Source organism: Furipterus horrens, unplaced genomic scaffold (genome assembly GCF_987537825.1).
Source record: "Furipterus horrens unplaced genomic scaffold, mFurHor1.1.pri manual_scaffold_2, whole genome shotgun sequence".
NCBI lineage: Eukaryota > Metazoa > Chordata > Mammalia > Chiroptera > Furipteridae > Furipterus > Furipterus horrens.
This window is the reverse complement of record NW_028327172.1, coordinates 187934879-187957281: the sequence shown is the minus strand read 5'-3', so window position 1 is coordinate 187957281 and position 22403 is coordinate 187934879. Positions and strand designations below refer to the sequence as shown.

Below are 22403 nucleotides of genomic sequence, written 5' to 3'. Positions count from 1 at the left end.
TTCCTTTTCCATTGTCCTTGTCTGCCTCCCTATTGGAAGAAAATGCTGCGAGCATTTTCATTTCTAAGTATTCTCATGTCCCCACACCCTTTTTGCCATTCCACAGAAAACGACAGGATTGTCTGAGGCTCTGCTGCCTGCTAAAACCAAGAATTTACCAGCCAGCTGATGCATGCTTTCCTCTTCCCCAATGGAGGTTAGACTGCCAGATTGAGCCACAAAACACCTAGCAAGGGCTCTGTACATAAGAAGGTGCTCAGTAATTGTTGAATACTTAATTGGTTAACTCATGAAACTTATTCAAGGCTCCCAATTTGAGTTCATTTAATTATTCACTTATTCTACAAATTTGTATTAGGTATTGGTTAGAGGCCAAGCCTACACTAGAGTCAGAGGATTCTTAAGAACAAGACCAGTCCATGTGCTCAAGAGCCTCACTGTCCAAGGTGAGGTTGGGGGAGAAAGAGACAAGTGATCAGATAAAACTCAAGGAGTTTTAACTGTTCTGAAACCACTTGATGAGGCTGTTGGGTTGCCATCCATTGGTCTCACAACTTAACTGCTCTCCAGCAGAGCTTAAAATGTCACCTGGCAAGGCTACCACATGTTGGTGGAAAGCTAATGGGGTCAATGATACAAGTTTAACTTTATTGTGACAATAAAATTCACACTTTTCTGAGGAAACAGTTGTTCCTCCAAATCCAAGAAGCCATCCAGGAAGGTCTGGGTGGAACAGAATAGATAGATTATCACACATTTGTTGCCACTTTTTAAAAATCAGTTAAAAGAACAAACTCCACTGGACATTGGTCTACTGTGTCTCTTTCTCAGCAAAGAACAATACCCAATGTAAACATCAATTGACAGATCCCAAGGAGGCCTATGTCTAAATGTGAAGGTAATGAAATAAATTAGGTGATGTTGCTTAGTAGTTAGACAATGAATTTATTAATTGAATTGAATTATACTCAAAATTCAATGACACCATAAGATCAATTTTCCTTGCTAGTCTCTGTGGTGTGGAAATGTTGGCTGAGTTGTTTTCTAGATCAGTAGAATTTATGCCCTGTTATAGTTTAATAGCAAGTGCTCAGTGGGAAAGAACTTCTTTACAAAAGGTAGACTCATGTAAGAAGGTGAAGGGTAGCAGTTGTTAAAGACAGCCTGGATGTGTCTAGAATACTTAAGACAGAAAGCACAGTAATCAAAAAAATACAGCAAAAAAATTTTTTTAAAGAAAACTTTAAAAAAATGCAACATCATATTAAGAAATCAAAGTTTAAAGAGATTGGCCTATTTTATTTTATTTTGGAACTCAAGCTCCAGTAAAAGAACATCACATTCACTCACCAAATGACCAGACATCCGATTTGCTGCTGTACTTGTTGAAATGGAAAACTTCAGGAGGGGACCACTTGACTGGGAACTTGGCTCCAGAAGAACTGATATATTCATCATCCAAAACATACCTATGGTCATCAGATTTCAAAGCACATTGTGTTTTGTGTTACCTCCCAGTCCTGCTTACTTCAAATCTTTTGAGTTAACTCAGTTCTAGAAGACAAAGTGCTTTAGCCCAGAAAGGCTCTGTATACCTTCTTTTTTTGTTTGTTTCCAAAGGGGGAAGTAGCCCTTAGAGTGTTTCCTTCCCAAACCAAGCCTCAATAGTGTTTATTTTATTTGGATCTCAGAAAACCATAGCAGTTCTTTAGTCAAAATATATCCAACTGATTATGCTAGTTACAATAAAATTTTCAAAGAAGCGTGCTGAATGGTCCAACAGCCAACCTTATAAATAAATAAATAAATAAATAATAAATATATAAAAGGTGAAATTAAAAGCTAAATGCTTTATTTTCTTTCTACATATTTTTGTAGGACAGAGAAGAGGGAAATAAAAGTATTTGAACATAATTTATTTGGTGTGGAAAATTTCTAATGTGTTAAAATAACCCTATATGGAAAGAAATCAGTAGCAGCTACTATCTCTTTTAAAAGAAATAATAATTAAAAAATCAAACCCTCTTTCTTTTTTTGAGAATTTTTTTCAGAAATATCCAAGAACGGGCATCTGGAGAGAAGAGATAACAGCTAACTTGTGCCATGTAGCCCCTTGAGTATGCAGTAGAGTACTTTAAAATTTATTAATTAATGCTTCCCTATGTTCCTTTTTTTTTTTTCACACATTCTGCCTCACCTCATCTTTAAGCCCTTTATTGAGCCAGAGGTCATTCTATGAAGGGAAAGAGTGAAACATAAAAAGCAAAAGGGAAAGGAGCCATTTTTCATAGCTTTTGAGTTTCAAAAGTCTAGGCTTTCCAGAAAAGGAGAAGGATGGAATTATCAACAAAATTCCTTGGAGAATGACTCTTGAATAAGAGTGAGACTCCCCCCACCACCACCTCCACCATCTTCCCCTCTAGAAAAAGGCCCCTTGAGCTGGGAAGTAGGGTAACAGAAGGGAAGGAGTACTGAACATCAGTGGGTGGCCGAGGTGGGGTCCTGACCCTGTACTCCACATGAGCTGCCCTAGTCCCCTAGCAGAGAAAGAAGGTCCCTCTTCCCCACAATAGGTTAGGGGGACTCAAGAGCAAACCAGAGCCTGTGCCTTGTTTCCCAGGTCGAGACCCAGGAAAGGCAGAAAGATTATAAACAAAAAGCTGTGGATGTGCCTAGGGAAATGGGACCTTGGATAGAGTTTTCCAATTGTGGAATGCCAGATATGAAGGAATCTTGCAGACAGAGGCTCAGGCTGAGTCAGCGGCCACCTGTGTGGATGGCCAGCCAAACACAAAACAAGAGGGTGGTGACTGCAAGGAAGCCATTGTCAATGGACAACAGACAGAAACAAGGACGAGACAGGCCATCTCCCTACCAATACTATGGCCCCAACAAACACACAGAACTGGGATTTTGGCCCTACAGAGAGTCAAGAAGAAACTCTGAATTAACTGGGTTTAAATTTCTAGCAACCTGAAGGAAAGGGGGCTCAAAATATAAACTGGAAGGAGTTATTAAAAAATAAGGTTAGATACATACATACCAGGAAAGCTTTTTTCTTAACCTTACACATATAATGAGTAGACTGAGAAATTGCTTTTAATTTTAAGATTTGCCACAGTTTCATTCATGATGATATGAAGGAAGATCAGCATAGCCCACAGTATCCATTTACCTCACAGCTAAAATTGGTGCATGTCCTAAAATTCAAAGTGGGTCAGCAGGCCATACCACCATGTTAACAGAAAGAAAAAAAAAAAAAAAGCAAAGCCAAAATCATCTTTCAGTTTGTCAGTAGACAAATGCAAGATTCTCTCTTATGAGTAAACAGCAATAAAAAAATATATGTATCATGTACCTCGTCATTCCAAAGTCCGAAATTTTTACTACACTTGTAGAACTGACCAAACAATTCCTTGCTGCCTATAGAAAGAAGAAAAGAAACCAAGTTTGAATATAAGATTTTCTTTCAAGAGTTTCTACTCTTCTTTTCCTTTGTTTACTTGGGTGCCCACACTACTTCTCTGTGTGGGCAGCCAGGTTATTTTTATGATGACACTGGGCAGTGATATATGATTCAATATATCTGCCCTTGAATGCTGGGTTTTAATGATTCTTAAAAAAAAAAAAGTGAAAAGAAATTGTAAGACTTTTCTTTTTTAAGATTTTTTAATCTTTCTCAGAAAGTATCCTCAATAAAGATTAAGATAACTCAATCTTAATGAGGACATAAGAGATGATAGAATATAAATCTTGACGTTAAAAAGTGTGTATTTTAAATTTTATTTTAAATAAAGAGAAGGTTCAATATGCACGATAAATAAGAGAGTCATTTACATATCTTTGGACCTATAAATGCTAATAAAAAGTAAGAAATTTTTTTTTAAACTTACATCTCATTGAGTATAACTATTTACAATGTTACCATCACATTTCTTAAAATTACCACAGTGAACTAAATATAGTCCTATATAATGGAGAGTCAATCTATTTGATGCCAAACAATCCATTTTCAGTCTGTTCAATCAAGAAAATTATTGTTTTGGTTACTTAGCCTCATATAGGTCAATGGTTTGATAGATTTTTCCTCTTTTCAGCAAATTTGTGGTGTAGTTAGTGTAAAAACAAAAGCAAGAATCTTGAAATGGTAAATCAGAAGAAGCCAGCTGGGAAAATAGAGTCAAGGGTTGGCAGTGATCTCAAAGCCAGACCACAAGGCAAGCCCTTGACAGGGAAAGACTCCTGTAACTGATGTATTTATTGTAAATGGTATGTAAGTGGATAAAACAGAACACAAAAGAAAACAATGAAGGGAGAAACCAAGGACAGAAGAGTCTGCAAGAAGCCACCTGGAGCAAATCAAAACTGTCACCTGAGTTTTGAATTCTAAACTTTACTCGGAAAGGCAAACCTGCAGAGACTAGGAAAGTGAGCTGGGTAGAACTGATGTTATATCTATTGACTCAAAAATCTGCTCAATAGCTACTACATGCTGGACACTGGGGAATACGCTGTGAGGGACACAAAAGAATGGCCTAGCTGTGGAATAGCAATGGTTAGCATTGCTGAGTTTTTCTATATGCCAACCCTGGTTTAAGTGCTTGCACTTACTAATTCATGTAATCCTCCCAACAAGCCCATATGAGGGAGGTGCTATAATTAATATCACCTTCCTAGTTAACTAACTTTCTTAGCTAGTAAGAAACAGAGGTGACATTTCAATTCAGAGAATCTAGCTCTAAGGCAGTGGTTCTTGATCTTGACTGCGCAGTGGACTCTCCGGTAAATTTTTCAAAAACTATTGACAGCTAGATTCCACTTCCAGAGATCCTGGTTTAATTGATCTGGGATATGATCTTGATATTGTGATGTTTTAAAAGTTCTTAGACCTTGATCACAAGGAGTTTAGAGTCTAGCACTTATGTAAACAACATGAACAATTAGAAAGTGGAAAAAATAAATGCCATGAGAGTTCTAAGTCATGTGTAGGGAAAGCAATGGTACACTGGGGCCAATGAAATTATGCCTCCTTTCTCTCTCCAAAATGTTCCTGCCTGAATGGTGAATAATATGGTCATTCTGGTCATGGATGATGGAGTTCAAGATTACCTCTAGGTGACAGTATCAGGGATTTATCATAAAATTCTCATTGGATTCAGAAATGAGAAATGGGAGGGCATACAAGGAATAGTATGAATATCATAAATAAATATGGAATAGATGGAAAATGTTTTTCAAGGGGAAGGAGGCAAAGCAGGAACACAGAGCTATAAGCATGCGGAGCAAGACAAGGCTTGATTATCTCTCTTGCTCTCTCTTTTTTGTTTTTTTGTGCAGGACTGCTCTGAACATGACAGAACAGAATGATTTAGTATTTCTAGTCCTCCTCATTCATGCCAATAATGCTAATGCAATCCTGTTAGAAGCAAACTACCTTCACATGCAGCAGTTTCCCCCTGGGTGAGACCACTGGAGGTTGTTCTTATCTATTGTACCTCCAGTGCCTGGCAGAGTGCTGGGCATTTACTAGGCGTTCCAATACAGATTGCATTTGATTATTGGGAAGAAGGAAGGAAAGGAGGAAGGAAGGAAGAAAGGAAGGAAGAAAGGAAGGAAGGAAGGAAGGAGGGGGGAAGAGAAAGAAGAAAAGAGAGGGAAAGAGGAAAGAAAAATAAATTAGTTTTAGTTATTTAGTGTGGTGGTTGATTAATTTCAGGTACATGTAAGCTAACACCTTATTTGGCTGCAGCATCAACGGGCAATTAAAAATAAAGTTACGCTTTCAAACAGATTACATGGAGAAGAACATGTTTTAAAATTTAAGCCAACATATGCATTATTCAAAGTATTGAAAGTCCTAATTTGTCGTGTCCTTCTGAATATAAATACACTACAGAAAATAATCAGAAAATTGCACCGTACTTACTAAATCCCTGTGAATAAAGCAGCTTCTCTCCAGATATGCCATGCCTTCGCATATGTCCTGGCACATGCTCAGCAGCACTTCCTTCCTCAGCTTTCCTTTTCTCTCTCTGAGATAGTTAAGCAAGCAGCCATTCTCCATAAACTCTGTCACAATGTAAAGGGGCTTCTGCTGAATACATACACCATAAAGCTGAACCAGCCTTGAATGAGATAATTTCCTGTTGAAGAAAAACATACACCAGTGAACAGAGCCGTTTTTGCATTTTGAAGTGTTCAGCTTCCACTGGTGAATATTTACCATCTTTATATTATTTTCATCATCAAGATACAATAAAAATGAACCCAACCACAGAGCAAGTAACACAGTTTCCTTTCCACTGTGTGTGCCGAGAGAGTGGGGGTCCAGAGTGTAAACGGAACCGCCTAAGTCACTGTAGATACAGAATATTGCATGCCCCATATTCGCTTTTTTCTCTTTTCCATTTTGTAAGCTTTTGGCTTCCTCATTACCGCTACTCCTGGCCCAGATCTTGCAGTTTCTGTTCCTTGAGGTTTCAAGCTTCCTAACTGTAGCGGATCAGACAAAAAAAAAAAAAAAAAAAATTCTGGACAGACAAGAGGGAGGAAAGAGTGACTGATGCATTAGAGAAAAAGAAAGACAACTGAATGATAAAAATTATTTAAATTAAATTATTTTATTATCTCTATTAATACCTTTGGAGAAAAAAACAGGGAGGAGGGGGCAAAAAGATCGGAGTGTTTTCAGTTTTTACTTTATTTATCTCTGTGTAAAATTACCTTATAATGTTAAAGCTTTTCTTTCAAGATCTAAATTATTTTAGCATGAAAATATGATGTAGAAATAAAGAATAAAATGAGGTACACGTGAAAAAGTTCTTAGAGAAATTACTATACAAATATTTTTATGATTATAAATATAATTAGTTTACATATCTCCATTAAATGCATTGTCACTAATAAAGCTGCACCCAGAGTCACAAACCCATAGTTCAACAACTAAAATAAAGAACCCCTTAAAGGCAATGCAGTGCTGTAATGATTTAAAGAAAATGCAATGCTCCTAAACAAAAGAGCTGAATTCAAGTTTTATCTCCTATTAGCTGCCTGATCAGGGGCAACTTATTTAAACTGTCTAAACCTGAGGGTTTTTTAAATTTCAGATGTGAAATGGGAAAAATAAAACTTTTCCTTCTTCCTTCCAGGGAACATTAAATGAGATCATTCATGTGAATATATTATAAAAAATATAAACCAAGGTAAAAATATAAAGATAATTTTATTTTAATTAAATAGGCTTTTATGGGCTTCATTTGTCTCAGAGGGAAAAGACTGGTCTTACTTCATTCTTCTAAATCACCTTTAGGAGAGGCTCTGGCAACCTCATGAATACAGGCCCCCAAGTTATGCTACATCTTGAAATATAGCGATTAAGAGCACAATAAAGATTTAAGGTTGTCTTTTTACTGCACTGGAATAACTACACAGAATGCCAGCCATTTTGGTTAACAGTTATGGCAAACAGTGTAAGATCTGGCCTGTAGTAGTCGTCCAATAAATGTTTGCTGATCATTATGTTAGTTATATCTCTGGCTGGTTTGGCTCAGTGGATTGAGCGTCGGCCTGCGAGCTAAGTGTCGCTGGTTCGATCTTCCAGTCAGGGCACATCAGAGAAGGAAAACTCTGACTCCAAAAAACCTCCACTGCCTTGCGGCATACCTCTTCAGGGGAAAGGCTAAGGGAGTAAACCCCGACAGAAAATCCGGAGCCGGAGTCCCTAAGGCGGTTTGACGTTGTAGTCAACACCGGCAACTCCTGCGGCACACCTGAAGCCAAGCTGTATTGACTCCGTCTTTCCCTTGGATCCTTCAGCTGCGAAGAGAGGGGGGGGTCTGCTGCATGGGCAACAGCAGACCCTCCATATCACCCTGCCCAGGCTCTGTAGCTTCAGCTTCACTGGAGAGGACACCCCAGCAAGATGTCGATTCAACACGGGAGGAGACAGATACCGTGTCACTCCCGAGTCGGACTGCACAGCCATTCTCGGCGGTGCAGATAGACTCTTAAGAAGCTACACCATCGTCTCTCGAGACGGACGGGCATGGGCAGCACACCCTCCATATTACCCTGCCCAGGCTCTGTAGCTTCAGCTTCACTGGAGAGGACACTCCAGCATCATCGCAAGATGTCGATTTAACACGGGAGGAGACAGATACCGTGTCACTCCCGAGTCAGACTGCACAGCCATTCTTGGCGGTGCAGATAGACTCTTAAGAAGCTACACCATCGTCTCTCAAGACGACGGCTGCCGCCGCCGCCGACAATGTTAGTTAATTTGAGATCATGGGTTTTGTGCTCAAACAGTTCATAATTCTTATTTCAACTAGAAACTCTACCAATGTTTTTGTTGTAGGACTGTAGACAAATTAGGTAAGTTTACAAAATTCTTTATTTCTCATCTGTAAAGTTGGACTCTCAATAGAACTTACCTCATGGAATTGTGGAGATTCATTAACTCATTCAACAATTCACAAATATGTTTTGAACACCAACTACATGCTAGTCATCATTTTAAGCACTCACTAGGTTGTGGAAGGGAAAAAATAGGTCCTATAGTTATGGAACTTACATTCTAGTGGGGGAGAAACAAAACCAATACAACTGAAGTCTGCCAGTTTGAAACAAAGCTAAGTTTCTTTGGGTAATAAAAGAGAATCTAGGTAATCTGGGTTTTTCTTCTTCACCACATCGTTGCTTCTCTAAGTAAATGTTGAACAACTACTTAAAGGAAGTTGATTTGATTTCTGCCAAATTATTGGCCTGTCCTGGTTCAGGCCAGGCTACGGATGTGAAACCAGCCATGGGTTCAGCTGAGTCAAAATGTCAATCTGGGAAATCACAGAAGTTAGGAGCAGCGTCCACTCGTCTACAAAGGGCCACTCTGTTAAAGCTCAGGATTTTTAAGTCCTCTGAAAGCAAATACTTTATCCTGATATTTCTATTTAGATAAAGTCAACATTTTTGCTTCTGGGAAGAGGGAAAAACTGCACTTACTTAAGCCCTATTATTGAGCAGAAAAGAATACACATTTTTGTTACTTTCCTAGATTATCTCATTTAATTCACACATTGGTCCAGTGAGGTAGGTATTGTTTTCCCCTTTTTACAGGTGAGGACACTGAGGCTTGGGAAGGTGGAATAACTCACCCAGGCCACACAGAGGTTAAAAATTTGCTGGGGCCACACAACTAGCTTGGGCAGAGTTGTGACAAATCCAGGTGTGACTGACTCCAAAATCCACATTCCTGCTATGATACTAGGGTGTGTAAGATATTTATCTGGGTATTGTTTATACTTACGTCATCACTTTAGCCTCTTCTATGAAATCCTCCTCAGACATGGAGCCTTCGTTGATAGCCTTAATGGCTACCTGGACATGTGATCGCCATTCACCTAAATGGACCACACCAAACTGACCACTTCCAATCTCCTTTATAAAAGCCAACTCAGATGGATCTATTTCCCACTTCTCTGAAAAGTAAAAAAAAAAAATCCATGTTCTAAGTAGGGAAAAGACTGTTAAAATTTTAGAGCTAAAAAATATTTAGGGATTACTGAGATTTCTATTATAGAGAAGTTAAAAAAATGATACATGAGTGGAGAGGAACTGCAGTCATTTTTAAGACTTTCATTGTGGCTTAAACGTGTAAATCCAGAATTCAAGTTTAAAAATACAAACTTGGGTTACTTGGAGAAGAATTATAGATAGCAAAACATGCTTTCTCTTTTCAGAGGGACCCAGTTCTGTGCCTTTCTCAATTAAACTTACCAAAACTAGACCTGCTACCTAAAATATTTATGTCCCCAGTGTGTTTTTGTCCTTGAGAATACAATTCTGAGACAGATAAAATTTGGATTCTCCCTCCCCCCATTTCAGTTCCTTCTAATGCCCACTCCAACTCCTAATGAGATCTTCTGCCTTGGATAAGTCATCTCTTTAGGATAAAGCCTAATCAATTTATCTAATAAATATTCCTTATATTAAGATTCTAACCCACACACATATATATAAGTGTATGTTAAAAGTGAAATCTACATTACTACATATTTCTCATCCCATAAAGTTGGGGGTAGGGGTGTTTTTAAAATAACCCTCTTGAAAACTGAGTAGCAAATCTTTGGTATCTCCCTTTTATGCAGCAACACTACCATCTGTTGGAACTTCAAAATAATACACTTTAAAGAATTGTAAGGGTTGAGGGCCCCCTGTACCAGATTTGCAAAGTATTCCCCCTCCCAATAGTAGGTGTGTCTTAAAAGAACAGAGAACACCGTCATTACCTTGGTATTGGCATAATTTATGCAACATAATATAACCATAAAGGAAAATATTGATAATTACACTTTGTAAAATTTCTGTTCATCAAATATACTTAAGTCACAGACTGAATTGTACACTGTTCCGGATATTAAAAATTGAGAAGTTTAGTTTTAAAAAATTAAATAGGACCATCATAACTTAAATTGCTAATGGTGGAACTTTTGTCATATGCAATGTTTGTGGGGCAAAGAATGTGGGTACCCATGACACCCTGAAATAACCCTTCTATTTCAGTTAACACAGAGGCCCTGAGTCCTGGTTACCTGCTCCACAATGGCATTTTCCCCAGGATAGTGTGAGTCCCACTAATGAGAGAAATTTAAGGGAATAAAGTGCCACCAAATTAGAAAACAGGATTCCCTGGCTGTTGTGTAGTGTCACAGATCTGAAAATAACACATTTTCTAGAAAATAGTTGATATCAAATTTTGTCCAGATTCTATTTGAAAAAGGTGAAGAGAACACTCTTAGCAGTTCGTTTTAATAGGTTTCCTTGGGGAGCAGTCATTTCTCAGCCAGCTGTGTATCCAGAGGGTAGCAGCACAAACATTCAGCTGAAAAGAACTATAATTTATCAAAAGGGCTCTTAATAATGTTTAATAAAATTTGGAGTAAAACAGACATTTTGCTGCAAAGTTTAAATTGCCCTTTTGGGATGCATATGTTTAAACATCTCAGAAGTGGATTTTAAACATTAAGAAGAAATATATCTTGATAGACATCTCAGAGAGCTGAGAATGTAAAGAACATAAAGGGAACTCAGGGTAAATTTTTTACTAAATTTGACATTTTCCTTGAGCACATGTGCATACTTTACCATAGCTAAAACCAGCTGTGGCTGGCAAGCAACTGCCCATCAGCCCAACTGGGAAGCGGAGACGTGTCATGAGACCTAGGGAGAAACAGAAAGAGAAAACATGATTGCAAGCCTGCTTACTGATATAAATGATATATATGCAATAGTACCATTCTTTACATAAATACAGCAAAAAAAAAGTGTTCTACTTAGTTTGCTTATTTTTCTCATTTGAAAAACATTTTTTATAAAATAATATACTCTCATTGAACACAAATTAAAGAATTCAAGAACATAGATGAAATAAAGTTCCTTCACAAAATATTAGCATCCAGAGATGTACTGTTATCATTTTGATGAACATCTTCACAAAAAATCTTGATTGCACATTTGAAAGCATATACACACCCAATATGTTTCACAGAAATATAAATGTCTTGCTGTAAGCTTTTTATAATCAATATATAATTGATACATGTCAATGACTATAAATAGATCTTAAAGTTATTTTCAATATTTCACTATTGCAGAATATGCTGTGTGAGCTCGAATGTATATTTGTATGCACCCCTCAAATTATTGCCTCATGACAAATTCCTTAAAACGTGGTTTTCTGACCAAAAGATGCCTATAAACGTTGTACCAATTTATTCAACCACCAACAATACTTAAGTGTAACCATTTTCCCATGCAACTTTTAAAGAGTAGTTTTGGGGGTTTTTTTTTAAATAGCATGGGAGAGTAAATGATATTTCTTTTGGTTGCACCAACATGTAGTATTCTATACAGTTGATTTCAGTTTAGTTCAACAAGCATTTATTATTTATTTCCTCAACTAATACTTATTGAAGGCCTGGAAATGGCCATGTACTGTCCAGATGGTGGAAGACAGCAGTGCATAAGATACTGATGGTCCTCATTCTCATGAAGCTTTCATCATAGGAAATAAACAAGTATGTGCCCACACAAGAAAAAGCAGAAGATGAGTACAAGGCAGAGCAGTTAACATATAGCTGCTTTAGAGTGGGTGCTCGGGGAAGGCCTTCTCACAAGATGACAGCTATGCTGACATTGATTGACAAGGAGCCATCAACCAAAAAGCAGAAGGAAGGGCATCCCAGGTAGACAGAACAGCATGTGCAAACGCTGGGAGACAGAAGCAAGCTTAGTCAATATAAAACAGGAAGAAGTATTATTAAGTGCCTATTTTGTGCAAGACCTCCCCCTCTCAAGTCCCAGAGGATCCAAAGAGGGCTTTGCCCACAGGGGCTCCATCTCAGTGAGGGAAGACAGGCAGGGAGAGGCAATTCCAATGTAGAAGGAATAAGTCCTGCGCATCTATGCAAGGTGCTCTGGGACCCGGAGGAAGAGCACCTCATACATAGTCAGATTCAAAGAAGTTTTCCAGGAGGAACTGATACCTGAGATGAATCTGACAAAAGGAGCAAACCTATGAAGAGAAAGGGCAAGAAATTGCACTTGCATGGTGGGTAGTTTCTGGTTATGATGGGGCTTGTAAGCCATGCACGTGGCATGTTCAGATGCACAATTTTAATAGATCATTCTGGCAACAGTATGGACTGGGGGGCGGGGAAGGCCACATTGGACAGAGCAAGACCAGTAAAGAGACCACTGCTGTGGTTCATGTGAGCAATGATTAGTGCAGCCCCGAGAGACAGGGAGAGGCTGGGACCTATACAACACTTACTGTATGTATTTAATAATAAGCAGCAACAAAAGCAAAAAAAAACAACCCACAAAAATATTCACAGCACAATTTCCTGAGATGTTAACAACTCGGGGTTTAGCTGTAAACTGACTTGTACTCGCACATTCTCTCCTTTGTTTGTTGCCCGGGAGACGCGTGTATCAGTGTGAAAGGGTTGTTCGGTTGAGAAACAAAGTTTTGTCCAAAAACCCAGACATTTTTTCCATGAACAACTTGATCAAGAACCGAATTGTTCCAGATGGGAGACATCCCAGAACCGAGGTTTGACTAGAGTCGAACGCAGACTCTGGGTTTGATGGATTCAACGGCTCCTGTGGTTTCAGAGATTTCCGTGAGTTCCTATCTCGGTGCAGATACCAATGAACTGCATGACATTGTGCAAGTTACCTCACTACTCATGCCTAGTCTCCTAATGTGTGCAATGGAGACACCAACAGCACCTAGCTCATAGGATTGTTCCCAAGACTAAGTGAATAAATACACATGAAAGTACAAAGAACAGCATCTGGCTCAAAGTAAGTCTGCAATAAATTAGTTATTTCTGGGTCCCCTGCCTTTCCTCTTATCATTTCTCTTTCTTGTTGCTGTATTTTTTCCTACTTCTTTTCTCTTTAATAAATAACAGCCATATTTTAAACTTTCCAGGCCCTGTGTTTCATTGTTTGCTCCAGTTTTTATATTTTAAAGATTATCTTATAGTATTTGATACCTTGTAAGAATAATTTATGTACATTGCAATAAAAAATTAAACCTTAAAGTAATTTATAAAGTAGGAAAAAAAAAACTTCCCATATCCCAAGTCTCATTCCCCAGAGGTAAACATTAAGAGTTTGTAGTCTGGTATAATCTTATTAGTTCAAAAATTATTACCTAAATATCAACAGTTTTTCTATGCACACATATATATGTAAATGTGTATTTTTTCAAAAGTAGGACTATACTCTAAACATACTACTATGTACTTTTTTCTTTTTTACTAAACAACTTATCACTAACATCTTTTCATGTCAGCACATCCTGATCTACTTCAGTATTTTTTTTAAATCTCACCACCATAACCACTCTGTTTCTTAAATTTTGTCTTTGAAGGAAGAGGAAAGGGGAGTGAAGGAGAAAGCTCAGAACTTGTCTTCTGATTCAAAGGGTCTCTATCTCTAGTCACAACAGGCCGTCCCTGGCCCACTCAGACACATTGTCACTTCCTCTCTAACTGAACTCCTTTTACCATCTGGAAGACCCATGTGGACACATCCCATCAGTAGAGGAAAATTTCCTTGGAATTATTCCTGATATTTAGAAGCAGTAAAATGGAAAAGTGGCTGCTTCCCAAAAGGGTTTGTTTTTTGTTTTGTTTTGTTTGTTTGTTTTGTTTTTGTTTTTGTCAACACAATCTTTCATGAGAGAAATCTAAAAAAGTACTGTATGACAAGAAGTCAAAACAATATGAAAAGCTACTGTGGTTCCAAATTCTGTAATGCTGAGGTAAGAGAATTCCCCCATGGGCTCAAAGTGGCCTGGCAGAGGTTGGGTGAGGGCTGCAATGTGATTGCAATTGTGGTGGAACTTTCTGGAATTCTATATTTTTTCCATAGATGGTAGGTTTGCCCAAATAACAATTATTGCAAACAATAGCTGGGGACAGGGTCTAAATATGTCTTCAGTATATTTAGGGCAAAAGGTAATTAATGGAACACAGTGTCCTATATAATTTTTTTCCATTCTCTAAACAAGAACAGAGAATGAGAGATTTAAGGTAATTTTTCTATCCCAATAGTCTAGAGAGCAAAGTTATAGGGGCAAAGAAAAGGAGGCATGATTCTTTAGGACATTGGAAATTCTATTACATTCAACCCTATGTAATGTCAAGAACAAATGCATAATGACTAAACGGTTTTTTGCTTCTCTGTCATCTATCATTTTTCTAAGTTGGCAGAAATTTTTCAAATTGACCTATCTCTTGCCCCCTGACTAGAAAAACAAAGAAGAATCAATGAAGAGAATTTTTCAGAAGCACATTGTATTTCAAGTTCTCGTATATATTTTACAAGGATATTTGTTATGTGTTTAAGACAGAGATGCATTATCCATCTAGAGCCTGGATCCCCAAGTCTCCCAGCCTGAAGTTCCTGACTTACCAGCTGCATTGTGTTGGTGATACCAGATCAACTCAGGGATTGATTGAAAGAAGTGCTTTTCAGCCACATACCACTGTCCTGAGTCATTACTTCTAATCTGATAATGTTTGATGGTAGGCTCCATGCTTCTACAATCAATCAAATGTGAATTAGTAAACAAGCAAAAGATCACTTTGGAACTAAGTCAGTTTGTTAAGCAACAGCACTCCACCTCTAGAACTCAGCCCAGTAACACTACACACTGAAGATGAAGAGCACATTGGATTAAATTAAACAGGTGTCTCACCATCCCAGGGAAATTCCTCAGCTATCTTACTGGGGCCTTAGAATCAAATATAACTTCAGCCAAAGTTGTCTAGGTGACAAGTCTAGTGTCCAAAAGAAAAGTAGCTCTCATAATGGGCACATAAGTATTCGTTGACCACCAAGTATGGGTTAAGTGAATAAAAAAAATGCACTGTGAGGGGTGTGAGGAGAAGTGAGACAAACAAGGGAGGGAAACCAATACAGGGTGTATTGATGAGCACTTTTGTTATGGGTAACTGGAGCGTAATCCTTATAGGAAGCTGAAAGACTATGGAACACACCTTGGAACTGTCCTACTAAATTACAAAGAAGCTGAGATGCTTATCCACCAACTCCCATTCCTCATTGATGGAGGGGAGCTCCAAAAATGTTAATTCTCAAACACTTCCAGCCTAGCCTTGGGGACCAGGAGTTCCCTCACCCAGATGTTGTGCCGGTGAACTCTCTGCAGGTAGACCGAGGACAGACTGAGAGATATGAGGGAAGCACCACCAGCTTGGCTACAGCTAATCTAACCTCCTCACTTCATGGTTGAGAAAAGGAGATGAGAGAACTTAATTAACATCCTATGCCACACCCTGAGCTTATTAGGGATAAAACTTGAACTGGTCATTTGTCTTAATTTCCAGCCCAGCCATCTTCTCTCTGTACTAGGCTCTTGCTTGCCCTCTCTAAGTGATGGTGTCTCCCTAAAAAGGACCGTCCCAGTGGTTGTTATTTCTAAAGTGGCCGAAAGCACAATTGCTTACCTCCTATCTCTTAGAAACACAGAAATTGTGTAGGATCCCAAATGTCTTGAATCTCGGACAATAAATGCACCTTCTTTAGACTGCAAAACAATTCATTCATTGAACAAGTTTACTTTTTACTAGAAAGACAGACAAACCTACATCTCAGTTATAAAAACCAAAGCTATACTGATTCACTATAAAAGGATGAGATTGTTTTTACAAGTATGGGTTTAGAAGGAATACCTATAAAACAAAATATAGTTAAGACAAGGAATTTTTATATGTATTTTAAAATTTTGCCCCTAACTTTTCTAAGAAAAAGCCTGCATTTGACAACTTTGTGTCCCACTATTTAGTTATTTTTGTTATAGTGATCAGAATAATAGATCAAAATAGCTGATAAGTAGGAAGAACTCTGAGACAGAATTGTACTCTGGAAGGAAGGAAAGAAAATGGCAACTGGGGGTGAAGGAGAAAATGAGAAAAACATCTGAAATTGTTGGGAAGGGGTGTGGGAAAAGAGACCAGAATTTTAATAAGGATGAAGAGAGAACAGGTTTGGGAGAGTGGGGAGAGAAGGACAAGGAGAGCCAATTTAGTGGCTCTAGGGGCATGGAAGAGACAAAAAGGGGAAAGGCAAGTGGGAAGAATATTATGGTAAATTAGATGACGAATTGGATCCCCTCTAACTTTTCTCGGAAATCTCACTAAAGCTGTGAATTGCTTTCAAATAATCTTTAATGTTAGACAGTTTTATTTGATTTTTTGTTTGATATTTAAAAATGCTTCAGGTTCACTGAGTATGCTTGCACTTGTGAAGAGGAAAATATCTCAGAATCTTGTCAAACCCATGAAGGTTTGCACCTGTGAAGTGTTGATAAGTTGTGTGAGAACAGCACGGCCTGACCCTCAAGGTAAACGGAACAGACGAAGCAGTCTGCTTTTCCTCCCAGGTGCTGACCAAGAGACAAGCCTCATTTCTGTTCAAATTTTCAAACCAACAGCTCTCTTATAACCACTTAAAATGATAACATCTGGCTTTCATTGAATTCCTACCATGTGCAAAGATTGTACTACAACTGTGGGGGCCACAAGATATAAAAGGCAAAGATGTATATATGGTATATGTGTATGTATGTAAGTATGTATATAAACTCCAAAGGAAAAAAAAAAGTACTTTTAAATAAAAATAAAAAATATAAGGAAATGCTATGTATCAGAACCTCTGGTACATAGTTTAAGCAGTACTCAGAAGTAAATTCAGTCTTATTACTTATATCAATGAAAGGAATACAAATAAGCATATCTGACTCAAGAAGATAGGATAAGAAATATGAAATAAACTTACGTAAGGTAGAAGAAAAGAATTAATAAAGACAAAAGCAGAAAATAATGAATTATTTTCATAATAACATTATTATTTAAATAGTAAAAGTATAATAGACTAGCAATTAAACAAAATATAATATATCTAGTAATTAAATTCAAAATCTGGTTGTCAAGGGGAAACAATAGAATAGATAAATTGTTAATTAACTTAATCAATAATAAATGCGAAAATCTATCAAAAAAGAAGTCATAAGGATCCAGGGAAAAAATTAAAGAATTTCCTAGGTGCTATACATTTTGAAAACTTCAATAAAATGAGCAATTAACTAGCAAAATGTAAAATATATTAAAATTGATCCCAGAAGAGCTAGAAATCTTAATGGACGTATTAAACCAAAAAATGGGTTAAATTCCAAAAGAGCTAAATGTAAAAGTACTACAGTTACACATTGTAATATTACCAAATCTTAAATTTTATAAACAATAGACAAATTAAATGATTCCAGAGCATATGAAAAGAAGAAAAACTTCTAAATTTTTTTACATGAAGTGAGCTTAATATAAATATGAACAATACAGTAAAAACTGTTCACAAAAGGTAAAACTACAAGCCCGTCTTCCTTCGTATGCAAAAATCCTAACTAAATATTAACAAAAGTGTTTGATTTTTGCATTGGGTATTTAATTCAGTCAAGATTTATTTTTCCGTGAGGTAGGGATCTAATTCCAATTTTTCTCTATATGAAGAATCAATAAATGGGTTCCAGGACAAATTGGTCTCAAAACCCCACTCATGTCTGTAATGCCTGAACCATTTTTCTTAAATTAATCTGTAAACTTAAGGCAACCAACAAGAAGTTTTTTAAGTCTGTAAAGTAATTTTGAAGTTCATACAGGCAAAATATATATCTACTATATTCTTTAAAAAAAGAAGAACGAGAGAGGCTAGTATTGAAGCCTGAGTATTTAAAGTGATGCAACAGCAGCACATTGTGACAGGCTGATGAATGAAACCAGGTGAAAAGTCCAGATTTAGTCCAACAGAGGAGTTGTGTTGATGGTGAAAGTGGCACTTCCAGTCAGTACAGGAAAGATGGACACTTAGGAGCTATGTGAATGAGAAAATAAAATCCAGTCCATACCTCCCTCAATACATTAGGAAAAATGACAGATGGATCCAACATGTACGCGTAAAAATAGAAAACCATCAAAATAATTAAGAAACACAGCAATTTTTTAATAACCTTGTATTAAAAAAGGTAATCCTAACCTGACATAACCCTAAAGCCTTACAAAAATTTGTCTGAAAAAAATCAAATATATAAATTTCAAATACTATTCATGGCAAGAAAAAATAGAAAGCAATTGAAAAACTGAGAGAAGTATTGCCACTTATCACCAAAAACTAATTTCCTTAATATAGCTACATATGTCTTATAAATTGTGAGAAAAGCAGCAAAAAAAGAGAGAGAAGTTTGCAAAGGATATAATAGACATCTCACAGAAAAGGAAATACAAATATATAAAACTTAGTATAGAAAAAGATGCTTAACATCCCCAGAATAAGAGAAATACAAATGAAATACACATTGAGCTGAGATATGAGAGAGCAAAGTTCCAACGTTTCATTAAAACACTTGCTGACAAAGTTGTGGGGAAATCGGCCCTCTCTCACATTGCTAGTAGGTATATAAATTGATGCAAGTCTTATAGAGAGCATTTTAATAGTTGTGGGATGTAGCCTATTCACATAGAGAAAAGAAGGAAATTTGAGTGTGCGTGTTACCTATGGCAGCACTGTTTTAATAGCAAAAGAATGTATTCTACTTATATTTCCAACTAAAGAATTGGTTTAATAAACTGTGATACATCCAAACTAAGAAATACTATGTAGATATAAAATGAGTAAGAACACATTTTGTGTAGTGATGTGGAAAGATTCCTTATATATATCATTATAAAAAATAATTGTACTGGCTTTCGTATGTGTTAAATATCTCAGAAACTGCTATAAACTCACATAGTTTGTCTATGGGAAGGGGATTTGATGGCTGGGGGACACGAATGAAAGAAAACTTCAAAAACCTTTGATTTTGGAACCATGTGAATATACTATTAAATTATGAAATAAAAAATTATAAGATACATCTATAAATAACTTATGCAAAAAATTGAAAATAAATATAAAATAGGCAATTCTCTAGGTAAAAATAAAATATCAACACCTCAAAAAAAAGGGAAATTAAATCAGTAGTAAAAGATCTGTTTGAGAAAGCAGCATGTCCAGACCATTTTACAAGAGGTGTATTTAACATTCAAGGATCAAATAACTTCTACCTAATAGCAACTCTTCCAGGGATTAGAAAAGAGACAAAGGTGTTTGCCTCATTTTATGATGCTAGTATAACCTGTATACTAAAACCAGACAAACAGAATAAAAAATTAGAAGCCTGGCTCACTCTGAACATAACAGAACAAATGCTAAATAATATATTAGGAAACCCAAACCAGAAATACATTTTTTATTTTGTTTATTATCTGTTATTCATTGATTATTTTGAGAGAGAGAGAGAGACATCAGTTTGTTGTTCCAGTTATTTATGCATTCATTGATTGATTCTTGTATGTGCCCTGACTGGAGATTAAACCTGCAACCTTGGCATATCAAGACAGTATTCTAACCAACTGAGCTACGAGGTCAGGGTCTAGCAAAACATATTATAAATGCCTTATGACCGAGTAGGGTTTAACCCAGGTATATATTTTAAAAATAAAAATTATAAAATATGTAAATTACAAAAATATTTTGTGATATATAAGAAAATATGTGTATACAAGGTCTGTCCAGAAAAAGTCCAGCCATTATCAATATAACAGTTTGAGTGACATCGATGTAACCTGGCAGCCAAGGAGAGTGGACTAGAATGTGCATGTGTGAACAATGACGACTTAACTGTACTGGTCAGCAGGGCTGGTAGATGCTGTTGAGGGAGCACATGTACTGTGTGGCTGTCACATTCAAAATGACTGAGTGAGTAGAGCAATGAGTCTGCATCAAATTTTGTGTAAAGCTTGAACATTCCTCCACAGAAACTATCTGGATGATTCAGAAGGCTGCAGCTGTGGGCAACTGGTGATTGGCAGCTTCACTATGACAATGAACCCACTCGTGCGTCACATCTTGTGCATGATTTTTTTGCAAAACATCAGATCACCCAGTTGACTCAGGCCCCCCTACAACCCAGATTTGGTGCCCTGCAACTTCTGGCTTTTCCCAAAACTAAAATAATCTTTGAAAGGGAAGAGATTTCAGACCATCAATGAGATTCAGGAAAATACTAGTGGGCAGCTGATGGTGATTGGGGGAACTGTGTGAGGTCCCAAGGTACCTACTTTGAAGGGGACAGAGGCATCATTATCCAATGTATGATGTTTCTTGTATCTTGTATCTTCTTCAATAAATGTCTCTATTTTTCATAGTACGTGGCGGGATACCGCTGAACAGATCTTGTATTTTAAATTTCTCTCTCTCTCTCTCTCTCTCTCTCTCTCTCTCTCTCTGTCTCTTTCTCCAGACACATTAAAGACCTAACTATGAAAAGCAAATCTTTAAAACATTTAAAGGAAAACATAAGATTACTGTATTATTTCATGATGAGAGGAATTTCTTATAGTAAATAAATAAAGCAGAGGTCATAAGAAAAATATTTAGAATTTGATGTTAACATTTTTAGAAATTCTGTATAAAACAGCATAAAATTTTTTTAAATCCAGGAACCAGAAGAATATAGTTGTAACATAACTATAATTGTAACACATGACAAAAGACTGGTATTTAGAATATATTTTTTAAATATACATTAGTTTAAAAGGCAAATACTACATAAAAATGAGCAAAGACTATTAACAGGCATGTAACAGCTGAGAAAGCCCAACTGGCCAATAGACACATGAAAAGTTACTCAATCAAAAAGTTTATCAAGGAAATGCACATTTTAAAATACACATAAAATTTCTCAATCAATGAATTGAAAAAGTGTGAAACTACCAATTGTTGGCAAGAATGTAGAGAATTAGTTTTGTCATTCCCTATTAGGGTATAAGCTAGTCCAAGTACTTTGAATTGTGATCTGAAAATATCTAGTAATGTTAAATGTGCACATACTGCCTGACCAGACCGCTCCATTTCTGGGTATAATTGGAAGAAACCCCTTGCTTTGGTGTATCAAATGAAAAGTACAAGGAAGTTCTTTGCAGCATTGTTTGCAATAGTAAGAAATTAGAAACAATTTAAATGTTTAACAACTGTGAAATGGATATGTTTGGGTATATTCATATAACAAAAAAGTAGACAGCAGTTAAAGGAATGAATTTGATTTATATGTACCCATATGAATGAAACTGAAAATATAATGTTTAATTTAAAAAATCAACATATATGGTTTCCTTTCTATCAAATGTTAAAACACATAAAATAACACTATGTAATTTGTTTATGCACAATCTATGATAAAAATACAAACACAGGACCAAATATAAACACATGGCAAATGCCCTTCTACTGTGACTGCCTCTGAGGGAGGACAGGAAAGATGAGAAGATGGGCTTAACTGTCTGTGACGTTTTGTTTCATTAAGGAGTGCTATGGCCAAATGTTACTGCGGGCTGTGGTATGTGGATTCTAAGTATATGGGTTGTTCTGTAATTCCCTGTTCTAGTCTCAGTGGGGAGCTCAGACCCTCCCCCTGTTCAGGCTTCTGCTCAGATGCAAAACGTCTCAGGCTGAACCTGCACAGCCCAGTGATTCTGGCCATGTTACCTGTGATCACCTTGCTTACTGTGGCTCTACCTCTGGACTTCCCTTCTCCAGTTCTGCCTGCCTGTCATAACATCATCTGTGTTCATTCTGGACCTACTAAGATCACTGTCCAGAAAGCCACCTGCTGTCACCATGCCAGGTAGATACCACATTGACTGCCATACTCCATTTCCTCCTAACCAGTGAAGCCAGGCCTGACCTCTGACCTCCATCCCCACCCCCCATGAGGTTGGGTC

The 22403-nt window shown here is 37.1% G+C and overlaps 1 protein-coding gene across 1 annotated transcript in view; it reads right to left on the bottom strand.

Moving 5' to 3' along the window:
- The window catches only part of TXK (TXK tyrosine kinase), a 39522-nt gene that overhangs the window by 4059 nt on the left and 13060 nt on the right, over positions 1-22403 (bottom strand). The window contains exons 6-12 of the mRNA XM_090268174.1: positions 16038-16117; positions 14983-15110; positions 11140-11214; positions 9302-9473; positions 5927-6143; positions 3359-3423; positions 1351-1469 (exon numbers count right to left, since the gene is read on the bottom strand). Of these exons, the coding sequence (XP_090124300.1) occupies positions 1351-1469; positions 3359-3423; positions 5927-6143; positions 9302-9473; positions 11140-11214; positions 14983-15110; positions 16038-16117 (856 nt within the window). The remainder of the gene's footprint in view (positions 1-1350; positions 1470-3358; positions 3424-5926; positions 6144-9301; positions 9474-11139; positions 11215-14982; positions 15111-16037; positions 16118-22403) is intronic.